Source organism: Anabrus simplex, chromosome 7 (genome assembly GCF_040414725.1).
Source record: "Anabrus simplex isolate iqAnaSimp1 chromosome 7, ASM4041472v1, whole genome shotgun sequence".
In the NCBI taxonomy this organism is placed as follows: Eukaryota; Metazoa; Arthropoda; class Insecta; order Orthoptera; family Tettigoniidae; genus Anabrus; species Anabrus simplex.
Window position 1 is genome coordinate 240,423,337 of NC_090271.1, and position 27,954 is coordinate 240,451,290.

The 27,954-nt window shown below is 42.2% G+C and overlaps 1 protein-coding gene across 1 annotated transcript; it reads left to right on the plus strand.

Moving 5' to 3' along the window:
- The first annotated feature begins 1,395 nt into the window (after nucleotides 1–1,395).
- Nucleotides 1,396–27,178, plus strand: LOC136877516 (uncharacterized). The gene is made up of 2 exons (XM_067151630.2): nucleotides 1,396–1,591; nucleotides 23,327–27,178. Exons 1-2 carry the CDS (start codon nucleotides 1,448–1,450, stop codon nucleotides 24,467–24,469), a joined length of 1,287 nt encoding a protein of 428 aa, XP_067007731.2. The 5' UTR covers nucleotides 1,396–1,447; the 3' UTR covers nucleotides 24,470–27,178.
- The last annotated feature ends 776 nt before the right edge of the window (nucleotides 27,179–27,954 follow it).

Consider the following 27,954-nt stretch of genomic DNA (forward strand, 5'->3'; position numbering starts at 1 on the left):
ATTACCAATGATAATCAGACCGAGCTCGATAGCTGCAGTCGCTTGAGTGCGGCCAGTATCCAGTATTCGGGAGATAGTAGGTTCCAACCCCACTGTCGGCAGCCCTGAAGATGGTTTTCCGTGGTTTCCCATTTTCACACCAGGCAAATGCTGGGGCTGTAACTTAATTAAGGCCACGACCGCTTCTTTCCCAGTCTTAGCCCTTTCCTGTTCCATCGTCGCCATAAGACATATCTGTGTCGGTGCGACATAAAGCCAATAGAAAAAAAAAATATATATATATATATATAATCAGTGCATGACAGAAGTCAAAAGAAAAATTTCTATGGCAAAGCAAGTGTTTCAAAACTGGAAAAATCTATTGTTAAATAAGCACACATGAATTGAAACCAGGAAGAACTTTGTTTGCAGTGTGCTAACTTACGGTTGTGAGACCTGGACTTTGGGAAAACAAGCATAATCAACACTAGAAGCTGCTGAAATGTGGTTCTGGAGAAGACTCACAGGGACGAGTTGGACAGAAGAAAAGACTAATATCCAAATCTTGAATAAAGTTAATGAGAAACGGACCTTAATTTATTCAATAAAGCAAAGGAAGGCTAAATTTCTTGCACACGTCCTACTGACATGTGACCTTTCTTCAGAATGCCTTCGAAGGAAAGGTCCTAGGGATGAAGTCGAGAGGAAGACCATGTCTTTCATACCTTAGGAACATAATCACTCAGCTGGGTTTTGCTTCCTATGTCACGATGAAAATGACTGCTGAAGACCGTGTGATGTGGCTGCAGCGACAAAACTTAGCCTTTAGATAATGGATGTAAATAAATGGTGAAATGAAATGAAATGGAGTATGGCTTTTAGTGCCGGGAGTGTCCGATGACAAGTTCGGCTCGCCTGGTGCAGGTCTTTTGATTTGACGCCCGTAGGGAACCTGCGCGTCGTGATGAGGATAAAATGAGTATGAAGACGACACATACATCCAGTCCCCGTCCCACCGAAATTAACCAATGATGGTTAAAAAACCCGACCCTGCCGGGAATCGAACCCGGGACCCCTGTGACCAAAGACCGGCACGCTAACCATTTGGTCATGGGGACGGACTAAATAAAGGGTTTGAAGACATCTAACGGTTGAATTAATAAACGTGGTTGAAGCCGCGGGTACCTGCTGCTGCATTGTAATATACAAGAGCTCGTTGACACTCTGAATCCAGATTATAACAGCCTCCATTCCGCATCGTACCATTCAGCGAAGTAATTTATGTCATGAATTGTTTAATTCCAGCCCTAGTGTTTGCACTGCTAGTTATCCTTGGCAACAATTACCATTGTGTTCGAAACGTGCCTGCTTACAGGCTTCACAACGAATGAAGAAAATAGTGATAAGGAACATGTTGGCGCGCGTGTTAAGGTCAGTCTGACTGGAGCAAGCACAGAGTTCAGCAGCAATGAGCAGCGAGGGGATACTGAGCCCCAGCGAGTGGCGGACTGTGGTGGAGACATGTCTGGGTACTTCGCAGGTCGACGTCCTCAAGATTTCTGTGGGGCCGCTTGCTGGAGAGTTCGGTGGCTTCCTGGGAGACCATAGGCAGGTACTGTATCTCGTAATGTAACAACAACTATGTAATCAGTCTACACACATACAAAAATTGGTGTAAGGAAGTCATGAGGTCACAATCAGCCTTACAGCTCTCGGGAAGTAAAGATCTGGTGGTTCAGGTACCGTTTGATTCGAAATGTGGAATATGAGAGGAAATATGACACTCGGTGAGCCTCAATTAAATACGCACCTAGCAAGAGGCTGTGTGGTTTCGCTCACATAGCACTGAACTTGCATTCGGGAGACAGAGGGTTCGAACCCCACTGACGGCAGCCCTGAAGATGGTTTTCCGTCCTTTTTTTCATTTTCACACAAGGCAAATGTTGGGACTGTGGCAATGTACCTTAATTATGACCACGGTCACATTCTTCCCAGTCACGCCCTTTCGTATCCCACCGTCGCCGTAAGACCTATTTGTGTCGGTGCTACCTAAAGCAAATTAGAAAAGTTAAATACGCTGGGTTAATATTTATCTTATGGGTTCTAGTACCGGGCGTGTCCGAGGTCATGTTCGGCTCGCCTGGTGCAGATTCCTCTATTTGACGGCCTTGAATGACCTGAATAGCTGGGCATGCGATGATGATAATTAGGAAATGAGAGGGTGAAGTCTGGTGTCGGCAAGTAGACTAATCTTGTCAAATAACACCAATGGGCCTGCTCATGGCTCAACGTCTCCATCCTACGGACAAATCACCATCAACAGCGCCGTATAATCACAGGCTATACGAACACTGCGGAGAAGTCTAGCGTTTGAATATTAAACGTTGTTTGAAATTATTTTAGACCATTGTAGTATCTTATTATATATTAGTGTGATTATTCTCTGTAATTAACGGCAGTTTTTATCCTGCACGGGTATCTACGATAAAAATGTAGTATGACTAAGTAGTATTGTATTGTATTAATTACCGTATTGCCGTGTGATCTTTGTGCACTAACCTTTTCTTTTTTATCTTCTTATTCCATAAAATATGTCTAAGGAGTGCAAGTGTAGGAACTGTAGCTGTGGCCAGATAAAAAGGAGTATGAAGGATGAGATGGAGAGTTTGAGGGAGATAATTAGGATTCCCCCAGAAGACAGGAAGGAAAGTAGGCCTCCCTCAAACAATGTACAAGATACAATAAGTATAAGAAAGGATGGGAAGGAAAGTGGGGGAGAGTTATGGAAGACAGGTGGTCCAATGCTGTAAGTGATAGGATATTGCAGACTAAGGGCTCTATTCAGGATCGGAATTCATAACAGGTATCTGCGTGAAAACGTTACTAATCACTGCACGTAGAACAACAGATGGGAAGACTAGGTACAGGGAACAGTTTCTGAGAAGTGTGGAAGTAGGAGGAAAGGAAAAGGTAGGAAAGGGAAGTGTAGAACAGAGCACAGGGAAAGACAGGTGAAACACGGTTATGGGAGGTAAGAAAAGGGAGGAGGAAGTAGCTTCTGCAGCCATCAGGATAGATAGGGCTGACCAGAAGGGGAGGGGATCAAATGAGGTGGGAAGGGTTGAGTTTCTGGTCATGGGAGATTCCATGGTTAGATATGTGGGGAAATTGTGTGGAGGAAAGGGAAACAGGGTTGCGTGTTATTCAGGAATTAGGTTAAGGCAAATGTTGTGGAAAGTAGAAGAGAAGGAGGAGGGAAAGGAGAAGGTGGTAGTGTTTCACGTTGGTACCAACAATAAGGCAAGCAGGTATAAGTACCCACATCGTTGGGGATATGTGGGATCTATTAAATGCAGCACGGCTGAAGTTTAAGGAAGCGGAGATTTTTATCAGGGCAATACTCTATATGAAGGATAAAGAGTGGAAGCTGATTGGGGATTTAACAGAGTATAGAGTGGCTATGTGGGAAACTGGGAGTGAGATTTCTAGACCCTAATTGGTGGGTAGGAGATAGGGAGCTGCGCTCGGATGGCCTTCAATTAAACCGCAGTGGTACGTATAAGTTAGGAAATTTGTTTAGAAGGGTTATAAGCTGGTACGTTCAGGAAACGGGGTGGTCTTGAGAACGGTGATAAGGGTATAGGTATCCGGAAATCAGTTCGGTATGACATAAAATGTTAGTGTTGACCGGTAGAAGTATTGAAATAAAGTAATAGAAGTAAGTTATTTAACGGATATATACTGATCAGATATTGTAATAAGAGTTTCGTCATGGCTGAGAAATGACATAATGGTTGCAGAAATGTTCCCTAGGAACTCGAGTATGTATCGTAGAGATATGATAGTAATGCTAGGTTGGGGAGGGAGTATTCATGCCGGTGAAAGAAGAATTTGTAAGCTACGAAAAAGTTAAAGATGACAAACATGAAGTTGTAGGTATAAGGGCCGTCTCTAAATATAATAGGCAACTTCTTGTCTTTGGGGTCTACTGACCGGGAAAGGCTAGCGCTGGCGCTGATTCGGAATAATTTACTAACATAATCAGCTATCTGGGCAACGATATGGAAAGGAACGTGATTGTTAAGGGTGATCTCAGTTTATCAAATGTCAATTGGGAAGGTAATTCGAACGACAGGAAGCATGACCAACAAATGGAAAATAAGTTAATACGGGAAGGACAGACGATTCAAAAAGTGACGGAACCAATTAGAGGGGAAAATATTCTGGAAGTGGTGCTGGTAAAACCAGATGACCTCTATAGAGAAACCGAAGTAACAGATTATTAATGATCAAGAAGCTGTTTCGGATGTAGGTCTTAATATTAGGACTATTAGGTAGTAGAAGTTGACTGATAAAAATGGCATGAGGGAGTTTAAACAAAAATAATTATAATCGGTGGAAAGCGGTAAACGAAAATGTTAACAGACTCTGGGATGGTTTAAAGCAATTTTTGAGGAACTGCGAAACAGGTTTGTACATTTAAATGTGGTAAGGAATGGTAAAGACCCATTATATTATAACAAAGATGTAAAGAGACTATGAAGGAGGAGCAGGTTGGAAAGAAACTTACTAGGAAATTAAAACTAGCAAAGATGTCAGGTAAGGACAACATGATGGCAGCATAATTCGCAGTCATACAAATTTTAGTGGAAAGTGGAAGGGTATGTATTGGTACTGAAAGGCATAAACAGGTTCCAAGGAGGACATTTCAGGAATCATTGATGAACAAGGAAAGTGTGCATGCCAGGATCTTCAAAATTGAGAAGTATTCAGTCAGCAGTATAGAAAGATTGTACGTTATAAGGATAATGCCCAGACAGGGAAAGTGACTAACACTAAAGAAGTATTAAAATGTATGTATGATAACAACGATATTCACAATAACATAAAAATGTTGAAAACTGGAAAAGCAGCTGGAAATGATAAGATTTCGGGGGATAAATAAAGACAATGGGTTTGGATAAAGTACTAGGCCCTATATCTTAAGTACTTATTTGATTATTGTTTGATTGTTGTTTGTATGAAGGAGGTATACCTAGTGAGTTGAGAGTTGCTATTGTAGCCCTCCTGTATAATGGAAAGGAAAAATAGTCTTAAAGTTGAAAATTACAGACCAGTCAGTTTGAAATGCATTGCATGTAAACGTTGGGAAAGCATTATTCTGATTATATTAGACATGTTTGCAAAATTAATAACTGGTTCAAAAAAAAGTATTTCGGGTTTAGTAAAGGTTATTCCACTGATTCTCAACTTGTGGGATTCCAGAAAAGTATAGCAGATGGATTCAGTAGGTCAAAAGGACTGTATCACGATTGACCAATCTAAGGCATTTGATCGCGTAGATCGTGGGAGATTACTCGCAAAAGTGAGTGCAATTGGACTAGACAAAAGAGTGTCTGAATGAGTGGCTACATTTCTAGGAAATAGATCTCGGAGAATTAGAGAAGGCGGTGATTTATCTGACCCTGTAATAATTAAGAGGGTTCATCTAGGCAGTATTACTGTATTTGACCCCTATGTTTTCTTATATAACTAGCAAGATACCCGTGCTTAGCTACGGCACTATACTGAAATTTATAATTAAATACTTAACGTTTTATATATAATCCACCAAAATTCGCGATCTGACCCGTTTTCTGAGAGAATCCGCTAAAATTCGCGATCTGACTCGTTTTCTGATAGATTAGGGTAAAGTTCCTCATATTTTTTCAATCTTTCTTTCCAGCAATCGATTTTGTACTTCCCGGGCTATGTCCAGGTATTCCACCCGGTGAGTTGGGTCCCTAAATCTTTGCCATCTTTTCCTATAACCATTTTTAATATGGATCAAATCCTTGAGGAGATCCGGCGTGGTGTCATCTTGGGTGCCTTGGCCGGAGTGCATTCGTAGTCATTACCCAGCCAGGACCCTTTTCCAGAGCGGTCCGCACATTTTGACGACGGTCCAGATCATTATTATTATTATTATTATTATTATTATTATTATTATTATTATTATTATTATTATTATTATTATTATTATTATTATTACCGGGCGAGTTGGCCGTGTGCGTAGAGGCGCGCGGCTGTGAGCTCGCATCCGGGAGATAGTAGGTTCGAATCCCACTATCGGCAGCCCTGAAAATGGTTTTCCGTGGTTTCCCATTTTCACACCAGGCAAATGCTGGGGTTGTACCTTAATTAAGGCCACGGCCGCTTCCTTCCAACTCCTAGGCCTTTCCTATCCCATCGTCACCATAAGACCTATCTGTGTCGGTGCGACTTAAAGCCCATAGAAAAAATATTATTATTATTATTATTATTATTATTATTATTATTATTATTATTATATTACTTAATCGATTGTTGGAAATAAATATTGAAAAATGGGAGTAACTTTGCCGTCAGACCACAAATTTTGGCGTATTATATATAAAATTTTAAGTATTCAATTGTAAATGTCAGTAAAATACCGTAACGTAGCACGGGTATTTTGCTAGTTTTATACATATAGACTAGCAATTACCCGCGGCTTCGCTCGCGTTGATTTCGTAATTTGATCAAAGAAATCGTTCCTTGGCATTGTACTAAGACATTAACTGAAAATGTCTAAAGTATAAAAACTCATCCTAAAATTGAGTTTCATGTACCCCAGAAAATCTTTGTAAACCATGTTACTGGTATTGACATTTTGGGCTAAGACGACCATGCGACATAGAACAGTACATGTGAGAAACAGTCTTCTCTCAAGTCGAAAAAAAAATACATGTTTCCTTACTTTGAAAGGAGATTCCAGATACCTATTTCCACATCTGTAACATCTTCAATTTTTGAGATATACATAAGTATCCCCTTAAAAATAATTCAACCCCTTGATCAGTCCTTCCCCTACCCCCACCCCAATCTAACTGTATTTTCCGAAAACAAAAATGCATGCTTCTTTATTTTTAAAGGAGATTCCTAATACCAGTTTTCAAGTCTCTACGTCTGTAACCCCTTCAGTTTTTGAGACAGATGTATACTCATAAGAATAATTCACCTTCTTCTTCTTCTTGACTTCTTTCCACCCCTCTCCAGGCTAAAGTGGACTTCCCGAAAACAAAAGATACGTTTTTCTTTATTTTGAAAGGAAAATCAAAACACCAACTTTGACGTCTGTAACAGCATTAGATTTTAAGGTAAAGTATCCTCATAAACATATTTCAACTCCTTACTTATTTTAAAACCCACACCCCTTACGCCGATTTCCGAAAAAGAAAACTGCGTGTTCCTTTATTTTTAAAGGGGGTTTCAAATACTAATTTTTACGTCTGTAACATCTTCGGTTTTTGAGATATAATTATCCTCATAAGAGTAATTCAACTATATTTTCTCACACACATTAAGTTGATTCCCCCTCCCCAAAAGTGCGTGTATCTTTATTTTTAAAGAAGATTCGAAATGCCAATTTTCACGTCTTTAATATCTTTAGTTTTTTAGATATAATTATTCCCATACAAAGAATATAACTATTTTTTCAATTTATTCACCCCCCCTTAAGTGGATTTTCCGAAGACAAAAGAACACTTGCTTCTTTACTTTGAAATAAAGATTCCAAATACAAATGTTCATGCCTCTAACATCTTCAGTTTTTGAGACATAAGTATCCTCATAAACTCCTTTCTCACCCCAGCCCGTCAAGTTGATTCCCCCTCCCCCCACCCCGCCAAAAAATGCGTGTTTCTTTATTTTAAAGGAGATTACAAATACAAATTATCACGTGTGTAACATTAAGTTTTTGAGATGTAAGTTTCTAAACAAAAAGTATTAAAATGTTTCACTTCCTTTCAACCGACCCCCCCCCCCCCACCCAAACCAAGTGATTTTTTTCGAAAACCAAAAAATACTTGCTTTTTAATTTGTAAAGTAGCTTCCAAATGCCATTTATCACGACTGTAACATATTCAGTTTCGAGATACCGGTATAAGTATCCTCATAAAATGGAATTAAACTCTTTTTCACCGCCCCCTCCCCCGCCTCCAAGTTGATTTCCCCCAGAAAATGCGTGTTTCATTATTTTTAAAGGAGATTCCAAATACCAGTTTCCACGTCTGTAAACTTCAGTTTTGAGACATAAGTTTTCCAGAAAAAGAATTCATTGTTTTTACTTCCTTTCACACCCCTCACTCAATATGAATTTTCTATAAACAAAGAGTACCCGTTTCTTTAAAAGAGCTTCCAAATACCAATTATCACGACTGTAACATCTTCAGTTTTTGAGATATATGTATCCTCGTAAAAGGAATTCATCTCCATTTTCATCATCCCCCCTACCAAATTGATTCCACCCTCTCCAAATGCGTGTTCCTTTGTCTTCAAAGGAGATTCCAAAACCAGTTTTCACGTTTGTAACATCCTTAGATTTTTTGGTATATATACATACATTCTCACACAAATAATTCAACTAACTTTTCAATTCTTTCTCACCAACCCCTTCCCCCCGTTAAAGGTTTTTCCGAAAACAAAAGAATACGTGTTTCCTTATTTTTAAAGGATATTCCAAATACCAATTTTCACGTCTGCAAAATGTTAAGTTTTTGAGATATACCGTAGATGGGCTTATTTTCAAAATTCACCCCTTTTTCTGTTCCCCTTAAGTGGAATTTCCGAAAAAATTTATATTTCTTTAACTTTACAGGAAATTCCATATACCATACTTCCAATCTGTCATATGTTACGTGTCTGAGATAATTTTCAGATATAGTCCTTTTAAAATTTCACCCCGTTTGTCACTCCAGTTCATCGGTTTATCCAAAAACACAAATATAGGTGTTCCTTTATTTTCAAAGGAGATTCCAAATACCAATTTTCATGTCTGTTAATATCTTCAGTTTTTGAGAAATAAATCTCCTCATAACAGGTGTTCAACCCGTTTTCGCCCTTTTTCATCCCCCCTAATGAGATTTTCCGAAAACAAAAATACATGTTTCTTTATTTTTAAAATATATTCCAAATACAAATTTTTACGTCTGTAAACTTTTAAGTTTTTGAGATATAGATATCCTCATTTTTAAAATTCATCCCCCTTTTCACCCCCTTAGCGACAGAATATCCAAAAACCCTCCCTTAGCGAGCACCTACATGTTAATATGAGTGTATTCCCAAAAGTTCATTTCTTTACGTCCAGTAGTTATGGCTCGGCGATGATGAATCAGTCAGTCAGTCAGGACATGTTATTATATATAATATGTAGATATATAAGTAAAGCAGTGGAATCAGAGATAAGGCTTTCTGCGGATGATTTTATTCTGTATACTGTATTAAATAAGATACCGATTGTGAGAAACTACCAAATGATCGATAATGTTATGAGATGGTAATGGTATGATGTTATACGGGGTTACAAGTCAGGCTGTGAGTTTCACAAGTAGAACAAGTCCTCTCAGTTTTAATTACTGCGTTGATGGGGTGAAAGTTCCTTTAGTGGATCATTGTAAGTACCTAGGTGTTAATATAAGTGAAGATCTTCACTGGGGTAATCACATACTTGCTATTGTAAACAAATGGTACAGGCTTCTGCACATGGGTATGAGGGTATTTAGGGGTTGTGATAAAGATGTGAAGGAGTGGGCATTTAAGTCTCCGGTAAGATCCCCAACTAGAGTATGGTTCCAGTGTATGGGACCCTCACCAGGATTACTTGATTCAAAAACTGGAAAAAATCCAAACAAAATCAGATCGCTTCTTTCTGAGTGATTTCCGACAAAAGAGCAGCGTTACAAATATGATGCGCGGAGCTCGATAGCTGCAGTCGGTTAAGTGTAGCCAGTATCCCGTATTCGGGAGATAGTGGGTCCGAACCCCACTGACGGCAGCCTTGTAGATGGTTTTCCATGGTTTCCTATTTTTACACCAAGCAAATGCAGGGGCTGCACTTTAATAAAGCCCACGGCCGCTTCCTTCCCACTCCTAGCCCTTTCCTGTCCCATCGTCGCCATAAGACCTATCTGTGTCGGTGCGACGTAAAACAACTTGCAAAAATGTTGTTAAGTTTGGGCTGGGAAGACTTGGGAGAAAAGAGACGAGCTGTTCGACTAAGTGGTATGTTCCAAGCTGTCAGTGGAAAGATGGCATGGAATGATCTTAGTGGACGAATAGGTTTGTGTGGTGTCTTTAAAAGTAGGAAAGATCACAATATGAAGGTAAAGTTGGAATTCAAGAGGACGAATTGGGGCAAATATTCATTTGCAAGAAGGGGTTGGGAGATACTCACGCTAACCACTACATCCCAGAGGTGGAATAACGGCTATTTTACTGTCAAAATATCGCGAACACTTTGTGTCTGGCGCCGTTACAACTCTGATGGGTGTGCAATGATATAGTGTGGATAGTATGAAGCAGTGGCCCTTATGCGGGATGGAATTTGAGAATTTCACAATTCTCAACATTTTTCATATCGACCTATGGATGTAAATTCCGAAATATGATTCGTTTGTCATTGAACAGAGAACATTAGGCCCGATGTGACGGCAGTAGATTAGAGTAGTAATAACATCTTACCAAGGGAGATGTTCAATAAATTTCCAATTTCTTTGCAATTATTTAGGAATATGCTAGGAAAACAACAGGTAGGGAATCCGCCACCTGGCGGCTGCCCTAAATGCAGATCAGTAGTGATTGATTGTTGATTATATACAGACATTTTCTTATCCAGCTAAGCAAACACTCTAATGGTGAAATTCTTCCATCAGCGGGACTCGAACCGGTTAACCACGGTGCGTCTACGATGATGGGCACCAGGAAGTCTGTTAATACGCGGAGTGGAGGACTCTAAATAATTTTCTTGCCATGGGAGGCCATTGTACGAACGCATACTGCAAATGTCGTGGTAGCTCTAGAGCAGGGGTTTCAAATTTTTAAGGGTTCGAGGGGCCACATTGGAAACCTTAGGCAATATCGCGGGCCGCACTTGAATAATAGGCCATTTTTTGAAAAATTTCTCAAATAGAACAGAGGTACCAGTATGCAATTATTTGTATTGTTCAATTGAAATGAAGGTTTAACAATTTTTATTACTTAAAATACTATTTTACAATTCCATAAAGGATAGAAATTTTAAAAAACACTGTTATACCCAGCACAATTGAATTTGAAAGAAGAACATCCAACAATGTCGGTTCATTTGAATCAATATGTGGAAAATGACAAAAAAGGAAAATAAAATACCTGCATACAAACTGAAGTTAATAACGTAGTCAAAATAAAACGTAAAGAAGGACGATATAGTGGGAGTAGTGTGAGGGGAACAATGATATAGCGCTGTAAGAGCCTAAACTCCCAGCAATGTACTCCTAGGAGTACTTCCCTGAAAATGTCTTCGAGCGTGTAGCACTGTGTACCCGCCAGTACAACCAATGAGAGAAAATTGACACCGTTTCTTTCACCAATGGCAATTAAAATATTTCTTGGTATTCATTGCATACTACGTTGAATAAATTGTCCACAGTGAAGTTGACATGAAGTTCAAGATTTGGTATGGAACCCATAGTCATTTTTGTAATTGTTTAGACCTAGCACTAGCATTGGAGAGGGCTCATTTACGGCCGAAGTTTGGATTTTAACTTTTTTAATCAAAAATAACCTATTCAGACTAAGTGGATACTTAAAACACATGAAATAATATTAACAAATTAATTAGTTCTGGCTTGAGTCTACAAAGGGTATAAAATTAATGTATTATTGAAAGAGCTATTATATATATATTTTTTTGGAAATTGTCCTCAATTTTTCAATTTAAAAAGCCCTAGCAGGCCGCCATTGCCGAACCCCTGCTCTAGAAATATCCGCAGTATTCTATCCCTTTCTAACGAAACGTGAACAACTTGATGGAAACAAAGAAAATTGGATTTAAAATATATTATATTGTGTGTCTCAATCAAAAATACATAGAAAGGGGGTTAGATTTTCTGAAGGTAGAACAGCTGATGCCTTACTTTCGTATAATAAAATAGATCAAATCCCAAAAGAATGACGCGTTAAGAAAGGTGCCCAAAATTTTAAATTGGAAATGTATTTTAATGGCCATGTACTTTCTTAATCTGTTTGCCCTCCAGGGCTGGTTTTTCCCTCGGTCTCAGCGAGGGATCCCACATTTACCGCGTCAAGGGCAGTGTCCTGGAGCGTGAGACACTTGGTCAGGGATACAACAGGGGAGGAGGAACAGTACCTCTCTCAAGCGATCTCATCTGTTGTGTTGTACCGAGCTCGATAGCTGCAGTCGCTTAAGTGCGGCCAGTATCCAGTATTCGGGAGATAGTAGGTTCGAACCCCACTGTCGGCAGCCCTGAAGATGGTTTTCCGTGGTTTCCCATGTTCACACCAGGTAAATGCTGGGGCTGTACCTTAATTAAGACTACGGCCGCTTCCTTCCCAGTCCTAGCCCTTTCCTGACCCATCGTCGCCATAAGACAAATCTGTGTCGGTGCTACGTAAAGCCAATAGCAAAAGAACAGCTCATCTGTTGTACTGTACAGAGATCTTGTGGGGGGAGGGGGGGGGAAATATTGGAAGGGATAGGCAAGGAAGAAAGAAGCGGTCGTGGCCCTAAGTTCGGTACCATCCCGGCATTTGCGTGGAGAAGAATTGGGAAACGACGATAAACAATTTCGAGGATGGCTGAGGTGGGAATCGAACCCGCCTCTACTCAGTTGACCTCTCGAGGCTGAGTGGACCCGTTCCAGCCCTTGTACCTCTTTCCAAATTTCATGGCAGAGCCCGGAATCGAACCTGGCCCTCCGGGGATGGCAGCTAAGTACACTAATCACTACACCACAGAGGTTGACTAACGGCTATTTTAACGTCTGAATATCCCGAACACCTTGCGTCTGGCACCGTTACAAATCTGATTTGAGTGTAAGAATAAAGTATGGATAGTATGAAACAGTGGCCCTCGTGCGGGGTATAAAATGTGAGAATTTCTCAACTTCTCAAATTTTTTTTCATATCGATCTATGGATATAAATTCGGAACCCTGATTCTATTATCATTGAATAAAGAGCATTAGGCCCCATGTGATGGTAGTAGATTAGAGTAGTAGTAACTTGCAGGAGTCTGAACGACTGCAGAGGAATCTAGACAGAAGCGGACGATGGTATGGTGGTAAACGGGATGAAACTTTGTAACTTTCACCAAGAGGGAAAGTCCCCTCAGTTTAATCATTGTATTGATCTCTTCACCGTGGTTGTGAGAGTATTTAGGTGTTGTCTTAAGGATTTAAAGGAGTGGGCGTGTAAGTCTCTGGTATATGGAACCCTCGTCAGGACTATTTGATATGAGAACAGGAAAGGATGCAAAGGAAAGCAGCAGGAATTTTATGGGTGATTTCCGACAAAGGAGTAGTGTTACGAAAAAGTTGCAAACTTTGGTCTGGGAAGATTTGGGAGTAAGGAGACGAGAGGCTCGACTATGTGGAATGTTTCGAGCTGTAATTGGAGGGATGTGTCAGCCTCTGTGCCGTTGTGGTTGTGTGATTAGCTGCCACGCCCGCAGGCTCCCATTCGATCCCCGACTCTGCCACGAAATTTCAAAAGTAGTACGAGGGTTGGAACTGGTCCACTCGGGTCCGCTCAGCCTCGGGGGGTCAATTGAGTAGAGGGAATTCGATTCCTACCTGAGCCCTCATCGGAGTGGTTTTCCGTGGTTTCCTACTTCTTCTCCAGACAAATGCCGGGATGGTACCTAACTTAAGGCCACGGCCGCTTCCTTCCTTGCCTATCCCTTCCAATATTCCCATCCCCCACAAGGCCCTGTTCAGTATAGCTGGTGAGACCACCTGGGCGAGGTGCTGGTCCTACTCCATAGTTGTATCCTCGACGAAATGACTCAGACCCCAGGCCAGTACCGTGGAGGCGGTAAAGGTGGTATCCCTCGCTATGTCCGTGGGGGAGAAACCAACCCTGGAGGGTAAACGTATTAAATAAATAATAGATAAGTGAAGAGATGAGGAGGAATGACATTAGTAGATGTATAAGCTTGAGCGAAGCTTTTAAAAGTATAAAAGATCATAATATGAGGATAAAGCTGGAATTCAAGAGGTCAAATTAGAGCAAATATGCATTTACAGGAAGAGGAGTAAGGGATTGGAATGATTGTTCAAGGGAAATGTTCGATACATTTGCAAGTTTTTTGAAAATGTTTAAAAAAAAGGCTCGGTGTACGAACTGATAGGGAATCTTACACTTGAGTGTCAGCCCTAAACGCAGATGATTGATTGATTGATTGATTGATTGATTGATTGATTGATTGATTGATTGATTGATTGATTGATTGATTGATTGATTGATTGATTGATTGATTGATTGATTGATTGATTGATTGATTGATTGATTGATTGATTGATTGATTGATTGATTGATTGATTGATTGATTGATTGATTGATTGATTGATTGATTGATTGATTGATTGATTGATTGAACATTGCCACAGACTTAAGGGTAATCAGACCACAAGTTACGTAGTGTACGCACCACCAAATATTTTGAAACTTTGCAGTATTTGGTATCATTTGAAAGAGGATTTCGAATTGGAGTAAATTGTACTTTTATAATTCTTCTCAGACCTCAATTTAACACATTATAAGCCGGCATATTAATGAGATTTACATTAGAGGGCGGGCCGACAGGAGGTAACGATACGCTGTGGTAGTTCCCGCATGCTTGGACTGTATAATACAGTAAGTGAGATCTAGCTAACTACGATCGATGACTTTCATCTCCTATTGTACAGTGGTTAACATGGCCACTTGAACAAACTATACTGAATTGACTACCTAAGTTATCCATCTTGTCTTGCGGCGCACTAAGTTGTCATGAAAACACACCGGGTTTTTCAACACCCATAGGCTATTTATGTTTACTAGTTGTTTAAGTCGTGCCTTTGCTGGCGGGACCTAGTGTTTACAGTGTACTATTTCTTCTGGTATTGGCTAGAGCAATTTTGTTACTTTCATTGATCTGTCGCAGCTTTATCCTTCGCTTTGACAAAATGAAAGTGACTGAGGTATGAGTGATGCTAGTAATGCCATTCCTTCTGCATCCAGTCCTTGCTATGAATGGTGTGAAAATTATGCTCATAGGGTCAGTTGGTGCATGTATTTCAGTGGGCTTGGCAAACTGATATGTAACAGCAACTTCTGGTTCGGTGAGGAAAGCAACGGGATACTACCTCACTTCTCATTTCCCTAGTACGCCTCTTCAGTGATGCCTAGGCCATCTATGACAGCTGATGCGGAACTGTTGAGGATCCAACCAGCCTTCGGGCTGAGGACTAAACACAACAGTTGTTTAAGTATTGGTGGTAGTGATTATTTTGTTAAGAGGAAGTACAACCAGACCAACCATTCTCTGTTACCACTAATCAGACGGGCCTGAACTTCGAAAAATGGAGGTATGGGCCAAAGACATACTAGGGCCACGAAGGGCGTGGAGATGAAAGACTCCATAGGCTTCGTGACCTAATTCCTTCGTGGACTGAAATGAACAATAGTTTTCCAAGGGAGATCGGATGGGCTAGATGAAGGCGAGGAGCCTGGCACAAGTAGCTAGGTGTTTAACGTCGAACTAATGCCTGGTATTAGAAAGAAAGCATTCCAGGCATTAATTAATGTACAGCACGAGTATTCTCGGGTGAAAATGGAAATCCGTAGAAAATTTTATCTTCGGAGCTGCCGACAGCACGGTCCAACCACATCATCTCCCAAACGCAAGCTAATACCTACGTGACATGAACCGCGTAACCAACCCGCTCAGTAAGAAAAAATCAGGGGATTCCACAGTGCACGTGCTGTCTTCAGTTAAAGTGTAATAAACTACCTGGAAGGGAGTTCAGAATCTCCTCTGAGGATGATAGACAGGTTCTGCATTGTGCTGTTCAGTTAAGGTATATTAAATTACATAGAGGACAGTATTGAATCTCACTGGAGGATGATACACAGATTCTGTATTGTGCTCTTCTCTTAAGGTATATTAAACTACTTGGAGGAGAGTCCAGAATCTTCTTGGAGGGTGGTAGACAGGTACTACCTAAAGGAGAGTCCAGAATCTTCTTGGGGGTTAATAGTCAGGTACCGAATTGTGCTGTTCGGTTAAGGTGTTTCAAACTATCTGAAGGAGAGTTCAGAATATCCCTGGATGACGATATACAGGTACTGTGCGGTGTTAAAGTGTTTTTAAGTACCTGGAGGACATGTTAGAATCCCCTTGGAGGACGTTAGACAGTCGTGCAAAGCAAATGAAGTGGCGTATGGCATTTAGTGCCGGGAGTGTCCGAGGACAAGTTCGGCTCGCCAGATGCAAGTCTTTTGATTTGAATGCCGTAGGCGACCTGCGCTTCGTGATGAGGATGAAATGATGATAAAGACTACACATACATCCAGTCCCCGTGGCAGCGAAATTAACCAATTAGGGTTAAAATTTCCGACCCTGCTGGGATTCAAACCCGGGACCGCTGTGACCAAAGGCTAACAATTTAGCCATGGAGCCGAACATCGTCCTGCTCAGTTTAGGTGTTTCAAAGTACTTAAGGAGAGTTCAGAATCTCCTTGGAGGACGATAGGCAAGTAATTATGCTGTAATGTGTTCAGGTAATGCGTTTTCAAGTACCTGGTGGACAGACCAGAATCTCCTTGGAGGACAATAGATAGGTACTGTATCGTACTGTTCAGTTAAGGAGTTTTAAAGTTACTGGAGGAGATTACATAATCTTCTTGGAGGACGATAGACAAGTACTGTGTTGTACTGTTTCAGTTGTCCGCCTCTGTGGTGTAGTGGTCAGTGTGATTAGCTTCCACCCCCGGAGGCCCGGGTTCGATTCCCGGCTCTGCCACGAAATTACACTGACTGACAGAGCAAATGCAACACCAAGAAGGAGTGGTTCGAAAGGGATGAAAGTTGGGGAAAAAACAGAGATGGCACGGACGAATAATTGATGTTTATTTCAAACCGATATGCAGGTTACACAATGCGCACGGCATCGACTCAGTAGGATGTAGGACCACCGCGAGCGGCGATGCACGCAGAAACACGTCGAGGTACAGAGTCAATAAGAGTGCGGATGGTGTCCTGAGGGATGGTTCTCCATTCTCTGTCAACCATTTGCCACAGTTGGTCGTCCGTACGAGGCTGGAGCAGAGTTTGCAAATGGCGTCCAATGAGATCCCACACGTGTTCGATTGGTGAGAGATCCGGAGAGTACGCTGGCCACGGAAGCATCTGTACACCTCGTAGAGCCTGTTGGGAGATGCGAGCAGTGTGTGGGCGGGCATTATCCTGCTGAAACAGAGCATTGGGCAGCCCCTGAAGGTACGGGAGTGCTACCGGCCGCAGCACATGCTGCACGTAGCGGTGGGCATTTAACGTGCCTTGAATACGCACTAGAGGTGACGTGGAATCATACGCAATAGCGCCCCAAACCATGATGCCGCGTTGTCTAGCGGTAGGGCGCTCCACAGTTACTGCCGGATTTGACCTTTCTCCACGCCGACGCCACACTCGTCTGCGGTGACTATCACTGACAGAACAGAAGCGTGACTCATCGGAGAACACGACGTTCCGCCATTCCCTCATCCAAGTCGCTCTAGCCCGGCACCATGCCAGGCGTGCACGTCTATGCTGTGGAGTCAATGGTAGTCTTCTGAGCCGACGCCGGGAGTGCAGGCCTCCTTCAACCAATCGACGGGAAATTGTTCTGGGCGATATTGGAACAGCCAGGGTGTCTTGCACATGCTGAAGAATGGCGGTTGACGTGGCGTGCGGGGCTGCCACCGCTTGGCGGCGGATGCGCCGATCATCGCGTGCTGACGTCACTCGGGCTGCGCCTGGACCCCTCGCACGTGCCACATGTCCCTGCGCCAACCATCTTCGCCACAGGCGCTGCACCGTGGACACATCCCTATGGGTATCGGCTGCGATTTGACGAAGCGACCAACCTGCCCTTCTCAGCCCGATCACCATACCCCTCGTAAAGTCGTCTGTCTGCTGGAAATGCCTCCGTTGACGGCGGCCTGGCATTCTTAGCTATACACGTGTCCTGTGGCACACGACAACACGTTCTCCAATGGCTGTCGGCTGAGAAATCACGGTAGGAAGTGGGCCATTCGCCAACGCCGTGTCCCATTTATCGTTCGCTACGTGCGCAGCACAGCGGCGCATTTCACATCATGAGCATACCTCAGTGACGTCAGTCTACCCTGCAATTGGCATAAAGTTCTGACCACTCCTTCTTGGTGTTGCATTTGCTCTGTCAGTCAGTGTAGAAAAGTGATACGAGGGCTGGAACGGGGTCCACTCAGCCTCGGGAGGTCAACTGAGTACAGGTGTGTTCGATTCCCACCTCAGCCATCCTGAAAGTGGTTTTGCGTGGTTTCCCACTTCTCCTCCAGGCAAATGCCGGGATGGTACCTAACTTAAGGCCACGGCCGCTTCCTTCCTTCTTCCTTGCCTATCATTTCCAATCTCCCCATCTCCCCGCAGTGCCCCTGTTCAGCATAGCAGGTGAGGCCTACTGGGCTAGGTACTGGCCATCCTCCGCAGTTGTATCCCCGACCCAGAATTTGAAGCTCCAGGACACTGCCCTTGAGGCGGTAGAGGTGGGATCCCTCGCTGAGTCCGAGGTAAAAACCAGCCCTAGAGGGTAAACAGATTAAGAAAGAAAGAAAGAAAGAAAGAAAGAAAGAAAGAAAGGAAGAAAGAAAGAAAGAAACTGTTTCAGTTAAGGTGTTTTAATGTATCTGGAGGACAGGTCAGAATCATCCAGGAGGACGATAGCCAGGTACGGTGTTGTGCTGTGTTCAGCTATGGTGCGTCCTTTAAGATGAACGGGGCATGTTATGTTAACGTCAAGCAGTGTTCTGGAATAAGTGAGAAGTATTCAGGGGATGAGCTCTGCAGCCCAAAACTTCATTGAATGTCCCGATGACCATATGTCCTACGGTGACTTTGCACGTCGAGTAGCAGTAGCCATGTTGCTGGACCAGGTGTGATACTACGTTCTTCTTCTTCTTCTTCTTCTTCTTCTTCTTCTTCTTCTTCTTAATCTGTTTACCCTCCAGGGTTGGCTTTTCCCTCGGACTCAGCGAGGGATCCCACCTCTACCGCCTCAAGGGCAGTGTCCTGGAGCGTGAGACATTGGGTCCGGGGATAGAACTACGGAAGAATGACCAGTACCTCGCCCAGGCGGCCTCACTTGCTATGCTTAACAGGGGACTTGCGGGGAGATGAGAAGATTGGAAGGGATAGACGAGGAAATGGGAAGGAAGCGGCCGTGGCCTTAAGTTACGTACCATCCCGGCATTTGCCTGGAAGAGAAGTGGGAATCCACGCAAAACCACTTTCAGGATGGCTGAGGTGGGAATTGAACCCAACTCTACTCATTTGACCTACCGAGGCTGAGTGGACTCCGTTCCAGCCCTCGTACCATTTTTCAAATGTCATGGCAGAGCCAGGAATGAACCCGGACCTCCGAGGGTGGCTGCTAATCACACTAACCACTACACCACAGAGGCGGACTATACTACATTCTAATGCAAGAAATGTTTAAAATATGCACTATGCTCCTCAATGCAAGCTTGAACACGTGACTTTAATGACTGTCGGACAAGTTCCACCACTCCCGGTATTGTCCTTATTCGATGCGATAGTGAAGTACTGCAATGTTCGTAAAGGCGTACCAGACTCCGAACTTCATCCTAGATATGAAATGTAGTAGCTTATGCCAATACCAGATCACGTACTGATTGGCTCTTGCCGGTCACGTGACTGTGATGTCACAAGCGTGGGAAATGTGAGAAGTGAGGTGGCTGGCTACGTGTGCAGATTTTAACATGCTTGGGTTCGACCCCAGGCTAACTGGAATCTCCACCTCCTCCTCACTAGGCTGCCCTTCCCAGCTCGTAGGCTTCTGTCTACAGAGTAAATAAACGCGTTTTTGTTAACTATTTGTTTCATACTCTCTCATTAACGAACCGTTCTTTTAAGTTGATGATTCATAAGGAGTTTTGTAACATTGGGTTCATCAGCCCCGTGTACTTATATGTAGGTAGAATATGTTAGATAAATTGCATTACTATAGTAACTGTAGCATTGTGTTTTTGTGAACTATTTTTTTTCATTCTCTCGCACTAATGAACTGTTCTTTTAAGTTGTTGTTGTTTCATTAGGAGCCTCCGTGTACCTATATGTATGTACTATTTGTCTGTTAACCTGTGTTACAGTAGTAGTGTGTTAAAATGTACTAGTGTTAGGGAGAAGATGAGAAGATCCCTTAACTCGAAAATTCATTATCTCCCCAACTGATCGTCGTAGAAAACTGATTTTAACTTAAAATATATAAAACCTTAACCTCCAACAGGTGATTTATACCTACTCACACCTGACTGTTTCTTTTAAAAATTTAGGGTAAAAATACCTACTAACGTTAAAACATTTCGGATGAGTCTTTAAATTACTTTTAGAGTAAAAAATATGTTGGGGTGAAAACAACCCTCAAGTTGAAAATTCAATAAATCCTTAACCGATCATCTTTGAGAATTGTTTTCGTGCTTAAAATTCACCAAAAATTGTCCTCTAACAGGTTATATATATCACTTCACCTCGACAGTTTCTTTTCAACATTTTGTGGTAAAAATGAATGTTACTAAAACATTTCGGATTGAATTTTAATTAATTTTACTGAATATGGTTTTCCGTGGTTTCCCATTTTCACACCAGGTAAATGCTGGGGCTGTACCTTAATTAAGGCTACGGCCGCTTCCTTCCCAGTCCTAGCCCTTTCCTGTCCCATCGTCGCCATAAGACATATCTGTGTCGGTGCGACGTAAAGCCAATAGCAAAAAAATAATTCTACAGTAAAAAATAAGTTGGGAGTGAAAACATCCCTCATCTTAAAAAACCAATAGCCTTAGAAAACTGACTTTGAGCTTAAAATTCATCAAGAATTATCCTTTAACAGGTGATATATACCAATTCACCCCAACTGTTTCTTTACAAAGGTTTTGGTTAAAAGTGACTTCTAACGTTTAAATTACTTTTAGAGTAAAAACAGGCTGAGGGTGAAAATATCCCTTAACGTAACTTTCTATACAAAGTCTCCCTAACCGATAGTCTTTGGAATATGATTTTGAGCTTAAAATTAATCAAAACTTATCCTCTAACAGATGATATATATCAACTCATCCCGACTGTTTCTTTAAAGTTTCGGCGTAAAAATATGCTCTAACATAAAAAAGTTTTGGAAGATACTTCAAATTACTTTTAGAAAAAAAATGATGTTGGGGTTGAAAACAACCCCTAAGTTTACAAAAATTTGTATCTCCCAAACTATTAGTATTGGAAAACTTTTCCTGAGCTAAAAATGTTTTGTTTTACCTGTTCTACACCTTTACATAACGGTTCTACCTTTAATCTGTATATATTAAAAATATGAGGTATGGGTGCATAGCAAACAACTCATTTTATATGATTTATTCTTGGTCTATGTTGATCTGAGATGTTTTATACCGTGTAGGTTTAATAATGCCCCAGGTACTTTCGGACATCCAGTTCTTCTTTCATCGCTTTCGATAGCGTAGCACTGATTTTCGGATACCAAGCAAAACACTTTTTTGTTTTTTACCATGCCGTTTCGATGTCTAAATCTGTTTCAGGTGTTAGTGCCTCGAAGCTGTTCCTCCCTTTTTGTACCATCCTTGAGTTTCTCGATGCCCAATTTTCTGTTGTGTTTTTCATATTTTCTATGGACTGTCTTTGTTTCATCTGGAACTCTGCAAGCACAAGGTGATCACTGTAGACATCCGCTCCTCTCTACTTCCTCACATCGGTTAATATGTATGGGAACTTCTGCCTATGCAATGTGGTCTCTCTGGTTTTCAATACTATGGTTGGTGGTACCATGTGATTTTATGGCAACGTTTACTAGGAAATATAGGGCCTCCTATAAAGAAGTCTTAATTTGAACAGAAGTTGGTGAACATTCGTCCGTTTTCATTCCTTTTCCCCAAGTCCGAAAACAACCATCACTTGCTCAATTCCTTCATTGCTCAATCCGACTTTGACATTTAGATCACCCATAATTATAGTATTCCCCTTCTTACATGTTACCTTAATTGTTTCAATGAAAAAAATTAAATGGCGTATGGCTTTTAGTGCCGGGAGTGTCCGAGGAAAAGTTCGGCTCGCCAGATGGAGGTCTTTTGATTTGACTCCCGTAGGTGACCTGCGCGTCGTGATGAGGATGAAATGATGATGAAGACAACACATACACCCAGCCCCCGTGCCATTGGAATTAACCAATTAAGGTTAAAATCCCCGACCCGGTCGGGAATCGAACCCGGGACCCTCTGATCCGAAGGCCAGGACGGTGACCGTTCAGCCAACGAGTCGGACGCCCAGTATAATAGCAACCATGTATTGTTATGCTTTATGTCCTGAAAAAACTTAGGAAGCATAAAAAAGTAATAAGCTATCAACCGTGCAGACCTAAACCAAACCAAACCAAACCAAACCAAACCAAACCCCATGGCAATACAGCCCTTGAAGGGCCTTGGCCTACCAAGCGACCGCTGCTCAGCCCGAAGGCCTGCAGATTACGAGGGGTCGTGTGGTCAGCACGACGAATCCTCTCGGCCGTTATTCTTGGCTTTCTAGACCGGGGCCGCCATCTCACCGTCAAATAGCTCCTCAATTCTAATCACGTAGGCTGAGTGGACCTCGAACCAGCCCTCAGGTACAGGTAAAAATCCCTGACCTGGCCAGGAATCGAACCCGGGGCCTCCGGGTAAGAGGCAGGCACGCTACCCCTACACCACGGGGCCGGCGCAGACCTAAACACACAACACAAATCGTAACGAGAAAATTCAAGACAATGAAATTATTTGAAAATACAAATTAATGATGAGCTCAGGATGCTTTGCCTTCCATGACTTATCATCGAAATAAGGGGTAAGGGTTATTCTGCCCGAAGGCAGGTCCGAACCTCCGCAGAGGTGTTCCTGAGCCAGAGTTTACATACGATAGGGAGGCCAGTTCCTTTCCGCTCCTCCCTTCCCTTACCCCCCACCAACAGCGCGTGGCAACCCATCCAACTCCTGACCACGCCCAATGTTGTTTAACTTCGGAGATCTCACGGGATCCGGTGTTTCAACACGGCTACGGCCGTTGGCTATCGTGAAATAAGTAATGTATTAATGAATAAAATGGTGAAGGGAAAACATAGAAAAAATAGGTTGAATGTTCATGGGACGGTAGTGAAGAATATAATTTCATGTCTAAAACATAGATTTGGACTCCACTTCATACGCTTCATAAAAAATCTAAAGACTATATTTTCTTGTTGCAGGTGAAAGTGAAAGTACTGGTGCACACATCTAAACCACCAATCGGCAAGGAGCTTGCTTTCTTCCTCAAGAGAATCCCAGATGACCACCCAAAGCATACGGAGTTCGTGACATCGTGTGGTGCTTTCAACAAGGAAATAGGGCTGTTATCCAAGCTGTTCAATCGCTTCCCTCGCACCAGTATACCATGGGGTCCGGAGTGTTACTTCACTAGACCCGACACTCTCGTTCTAGAGGACCTCATAGAGCAGCAGTTTCGCCACGTTCCGCGGCATGCATTGCTTGATTACCCTCACTGTGCCGTTTTTATGAAAACCTTGGCCGTCTATCATGCAGCTACACTAATATTTGAAGAAAATCAATCAAAATCAAACAACGAGAAATTTAAGATAAACGAAAAATACCCGGATCTTACATATGAGTTGCTCTTCGCATACGAAGGAACTGGAAAATTTCTGCATCTGTTCAAATCATCGGTTGATACACTGAACAGTATAATAGATTTAGTTCCTAAATATAAGGATAATGAAAATGTTCTTAGGAAGATTTCAGAAAAATTGTCGGATACTTTATACCAGCAGTTCGAACTTTCTAAACCTTCAAAGAAATTTAGAAATGTATTGTGTCATGGAGATCTTTGGGTAAATAATGTATTTTTCCGATATCAGGACGATGTACCAGTAGAAGTTCGAATAGTGGACTTTCAAGTGGTGCGTTACTGTCCTCCGGCCACAGACATCATGGCATTTCTCCACCTGAACACAGGGAGGGAGTTTCGTGAGGCTAACGAGGAGAAATTACTCTTGCTTTACCACACAAGTCTGGCAGAAGAATTGTCTAAGCACGGTTACCAGGTCGATCAGCTGCTCCCTTGGAGCGAGTTCAAAGAGAGTTGCGAGGTATATCGTGCCTTTGGCCGCATAATAGCGGCCTGCTACCACCATGTGAACATGTTACCAAAACGTTTCCTGGACGAGCACATGGAAGATCCCTATGAACACGAGCGCTTCTTAAGCGAGAACAGAGCTCACGTGGTCGCTGTTGCTTGGGAGGAGAATGATCATTACCGGGGTAGACTACTTGATGATCTGACCGAGCTCATTGACTGCATGATTCTAGGAGTAGAGTCCAACAGTTCCCTGTGAACATGCGTGAGACTGTATGATACCAGGGGTGTAGTTCACCGTTTACAAGTGAGGATGCATTAGACTGCATGATAGTAGGAGTAGAGTCCACCAGTTCCATGTGAGCATGCGTGAAACTGCATGATACTAGGAGTAGAGTCCACCAGTTCCATGTGAGCATGCGTGAAACTGCATGATACTAGGAGTAGAGTCCACCAGTTCCATGTGAGCATGCGTGAAACTGCTTGACACTAGGAGTAGAGTCCAACAGTTCCATGTGAGCATGCGTGAAACTGCATGATACTAGGAGTAGAGTCCACCAGTTCCATGTGAGCATGCGTGAAACTGCATGATACTAGGAGTAGAGTCCAACAGTTCCATGTGAGCATGCGTGAAACTGCATGATACTAGGAGTAGAGTCCAACAGTTCCATGTGAGCATGCGTGAAACTGCTTGATACTAGGAGTAGAGTCCACCAGTTCCATGTGAGCATGCGTGAAACTGCATGATACTAGGAGTAGAGTCCACCAGTTCCATGTGAGCATGCGTGAAACTGCTTGATACTAGGAGTAGAGTCCAACAGTTCCATGTGAGCATGCGTGAAACTGCTTGATACTAGGAGTAGAGTCCAACAGTTCCATGTGAGCATGCGTGAAACTGCTTGATACTAGGAGTAGAGTCCACCAGTTCCATGTCAGCAGGCATAACATTAGACTAGTGGATTCTACTGGATGATCTGATAGAATGCTGTACTACATGTTCCTAAAACTACATGTCCCGCAAGTTCTATAAGAGCATGGACTTAAGGCTACTGGATAATTTCACCGAGCTCATAGACGGCATGATACTAAGAGCATAATCCACCAGTTCAAGAGAGCAGCGCGATGCCAGACCTCCATTCACCTATTATCAATTTCATGAGATAAACAGGAAGCAAGTGCTGGCTGTCTGAGCTTAGGACGAGTTTTGGTAGCTTTGCTAAGTTTTGCTTTCAAGTCTCAAGTATAGTTTACAAATCATCGTGGGGTTAAATTAAAAACGTTGCCAGGCCAGGTTCATTTCTATGAAGGAATTGTGGTCACGGAGTAGATATTTGTCACAGCGTCCGTAAAGAGATATTACGCAAAGTGAAATGTGGCAAGTTCTTCAATACCTTTGCATTTACGAGTGATTTACAAGAAGAAAAGTTGTGTCGCCTCAGCTCGGATACATGATTCTGAAGAAATGGATTATACAATAAACAAAAGACATTTATTTTGGAATTTTTCTGTGCTGATTACTTGCTGAAATTTAAGTACGAAGTGACTGAATATCGAAACGTTGTAAGCATAATGGTACACGTGTTATGATTTCATTATCACATTCAACTACGCTCTCACTGTTATTTTAGATTTCAAGTTTACCATCACCAATTAATTGTGTTACATTTCAGCACACAAATATTTTGAACATAAATGAGTAAAAGGTATTCATAAGAGTGGTGTTTTCCTCAATTACAGAGAAATTAATAAACACCAAGCGACTTGGCCTACAGGCTTGGGTGGCTTATTTGCTACCTTCAGTTCGAATACCAGCGTTAGCAGCCCTGAAGATGGTTAGCCAAAATTTCCATTTTCACACCTGGTACGTAAGTCCCAATCATAGCCCTTCCTCACCCTTGCATCGGCGATGTGTTACTGTGACGTTAAACAAGTAGCCGAAAAGTAAGTCAAATGCTGCACTACGTGATAGGTTCGGTCGAAATAATATAGAATAGATTTCAATTTTTTTCTGCAAGTGGGACCGTATATGTTCTCGGCTACAGTAAAGCACAACTCACCTGAAGACCTTCGGCTGCATTAAAGGGAACGATTATAGGGGAGCGGCGAGGACGAGAGCAGAGGAATCAAAATAACGTAACAGCATGTGTAGAATTATAGCGGCGAGGAGGGCAGAGCTGCGACGAGAGAGGTGTATAATAGCTGTGTAGAGCGAAACAACATTATTTGTTTCAAATAGCGGTGACCAGCGCTGTCGGGTAAGTTCTGCAACCATCGGACGTTTTCGTTTCCGTTGGATACGCAGTTTCCTTCCTCAGAGTGTAGCTTTGTGTGTAACGCAGGCTACGTGTGTTTGTTCACTTCTTCAAAACCTATTCTTCATCTGAGCAATTAATAAGTGCAGTTTCTTACGTCGGCCATTATGCGACCAACAGGTCGAGTAACACCATAAAAAAATAATTTTTAACAAACTTTGGGACCAGGTAGCATCTGAGTTGCAGAGTACAAGTAGGCCTATCTCTGACTGACATGCCGCAGGATATAACAGAATGTTGGAATAGACATCGTAAAATACGGCCAAAATTCATCTGGATGTAAACCCAACTTTCCGTATAAACGACTGAATTCCCCTTTTACTGGCCTATCCGTATTATTAGGATGAACGTTCCATCGCCTTGGATTTCTGGCTGAATATATGTAATAATATTTAGCCGCATTACTACTTTCAAGACATGTCCATTTACGATACTTCGACAGAGACATCTTGACAACACACTGTAGAAGCTGCGATTAGATTCAGTAAACTATGACTGTCAATAACGTTGGACAGTTACTCCTCATCTGTGCACAACACCGCTCTTCTATTAACACTAAGCACTCTGCGCTCTCCTCTCCACTCTCCTCTTTACACTCCTCGCCGCTCCACTATAAACGCAGACGTAACTCTACGTGGACCAAGGGGGTAAAAAATGCCCGCCTTTTCTTAATATTCTTGGCATTTACATGGTACTGTGACTAGAGATCTGTAATCTCTGTTTTGGCTTTTCGCCATAACACCTATCTGTGTCGGCGCGACGTAAAGCAAGTATCAAAAAAAAAAAAGTTTTGTGCGTTAAAATGAGTGAATTTGGTTATAAACATGCCTTGATGTGCCCTGGTAAAACAAATACTCATCTCACAATGGCAGTGGACATAAAATACCCTCCCTACCCCCACTTGGTCCACAGAGTAACCAACTTTCTATACTGGTATTCAGATATTTCAAAGTATTTGTTTGGTTCAATGTGTGTGCAACATCCGGTATTGGTTGTCGTAAAGTTGTCAAATGTGAGAATGGTTGATTTATCAACAATGGAGAGTTAATAAGCAAGAATACCTTGTGTCTATAAGTAATTTTCCATAAAAAATGAGTGAATCTCCAGGATGTATTGATTGTTGAATAAATTAATTCTCAGCGTTTCACTATTACAAAATACATTATGTAGCATAATAGCAAGATAATGTAGAATAACTCCTGAACTTGTGTTTCCCTGTAGTGGACATTTTTGACCCCAATACCCCCGTCCCCTTGGTTCACAATATTTCATATTTGAGTTTTTCCCGATAAGCCTTTTGTCATCACGGCGTTAACTCGAAAGACCTGCACCTGGTCTCTTTATTATTAATATTATTATTATCATCATCAGTAATCATTGACCGGGCGAGTTGGCCGTGCGCGTAGAGGCGCGCGGCTGTGAGCTTGCATCC

What these genes read in the sequence shown, in the direction of transcription:
- LOC136877516 (XM_067151630.2), top strand. Translation starts at nt 1,448, where the DNA reads ATGAGCAGCGAGGGGATACTGAGCCCCAGCGAGTGGCGGACTGTGGTG. An exon ending in TCCTGGGAGACCATAGGCAG is followed by an intron (nt 1,592 to 23,326) that starts GTACTGTATCTC and finishes TTCTTGTTGCAG; the next exon opens with GTGAAAGTGAAAGTACTGGT.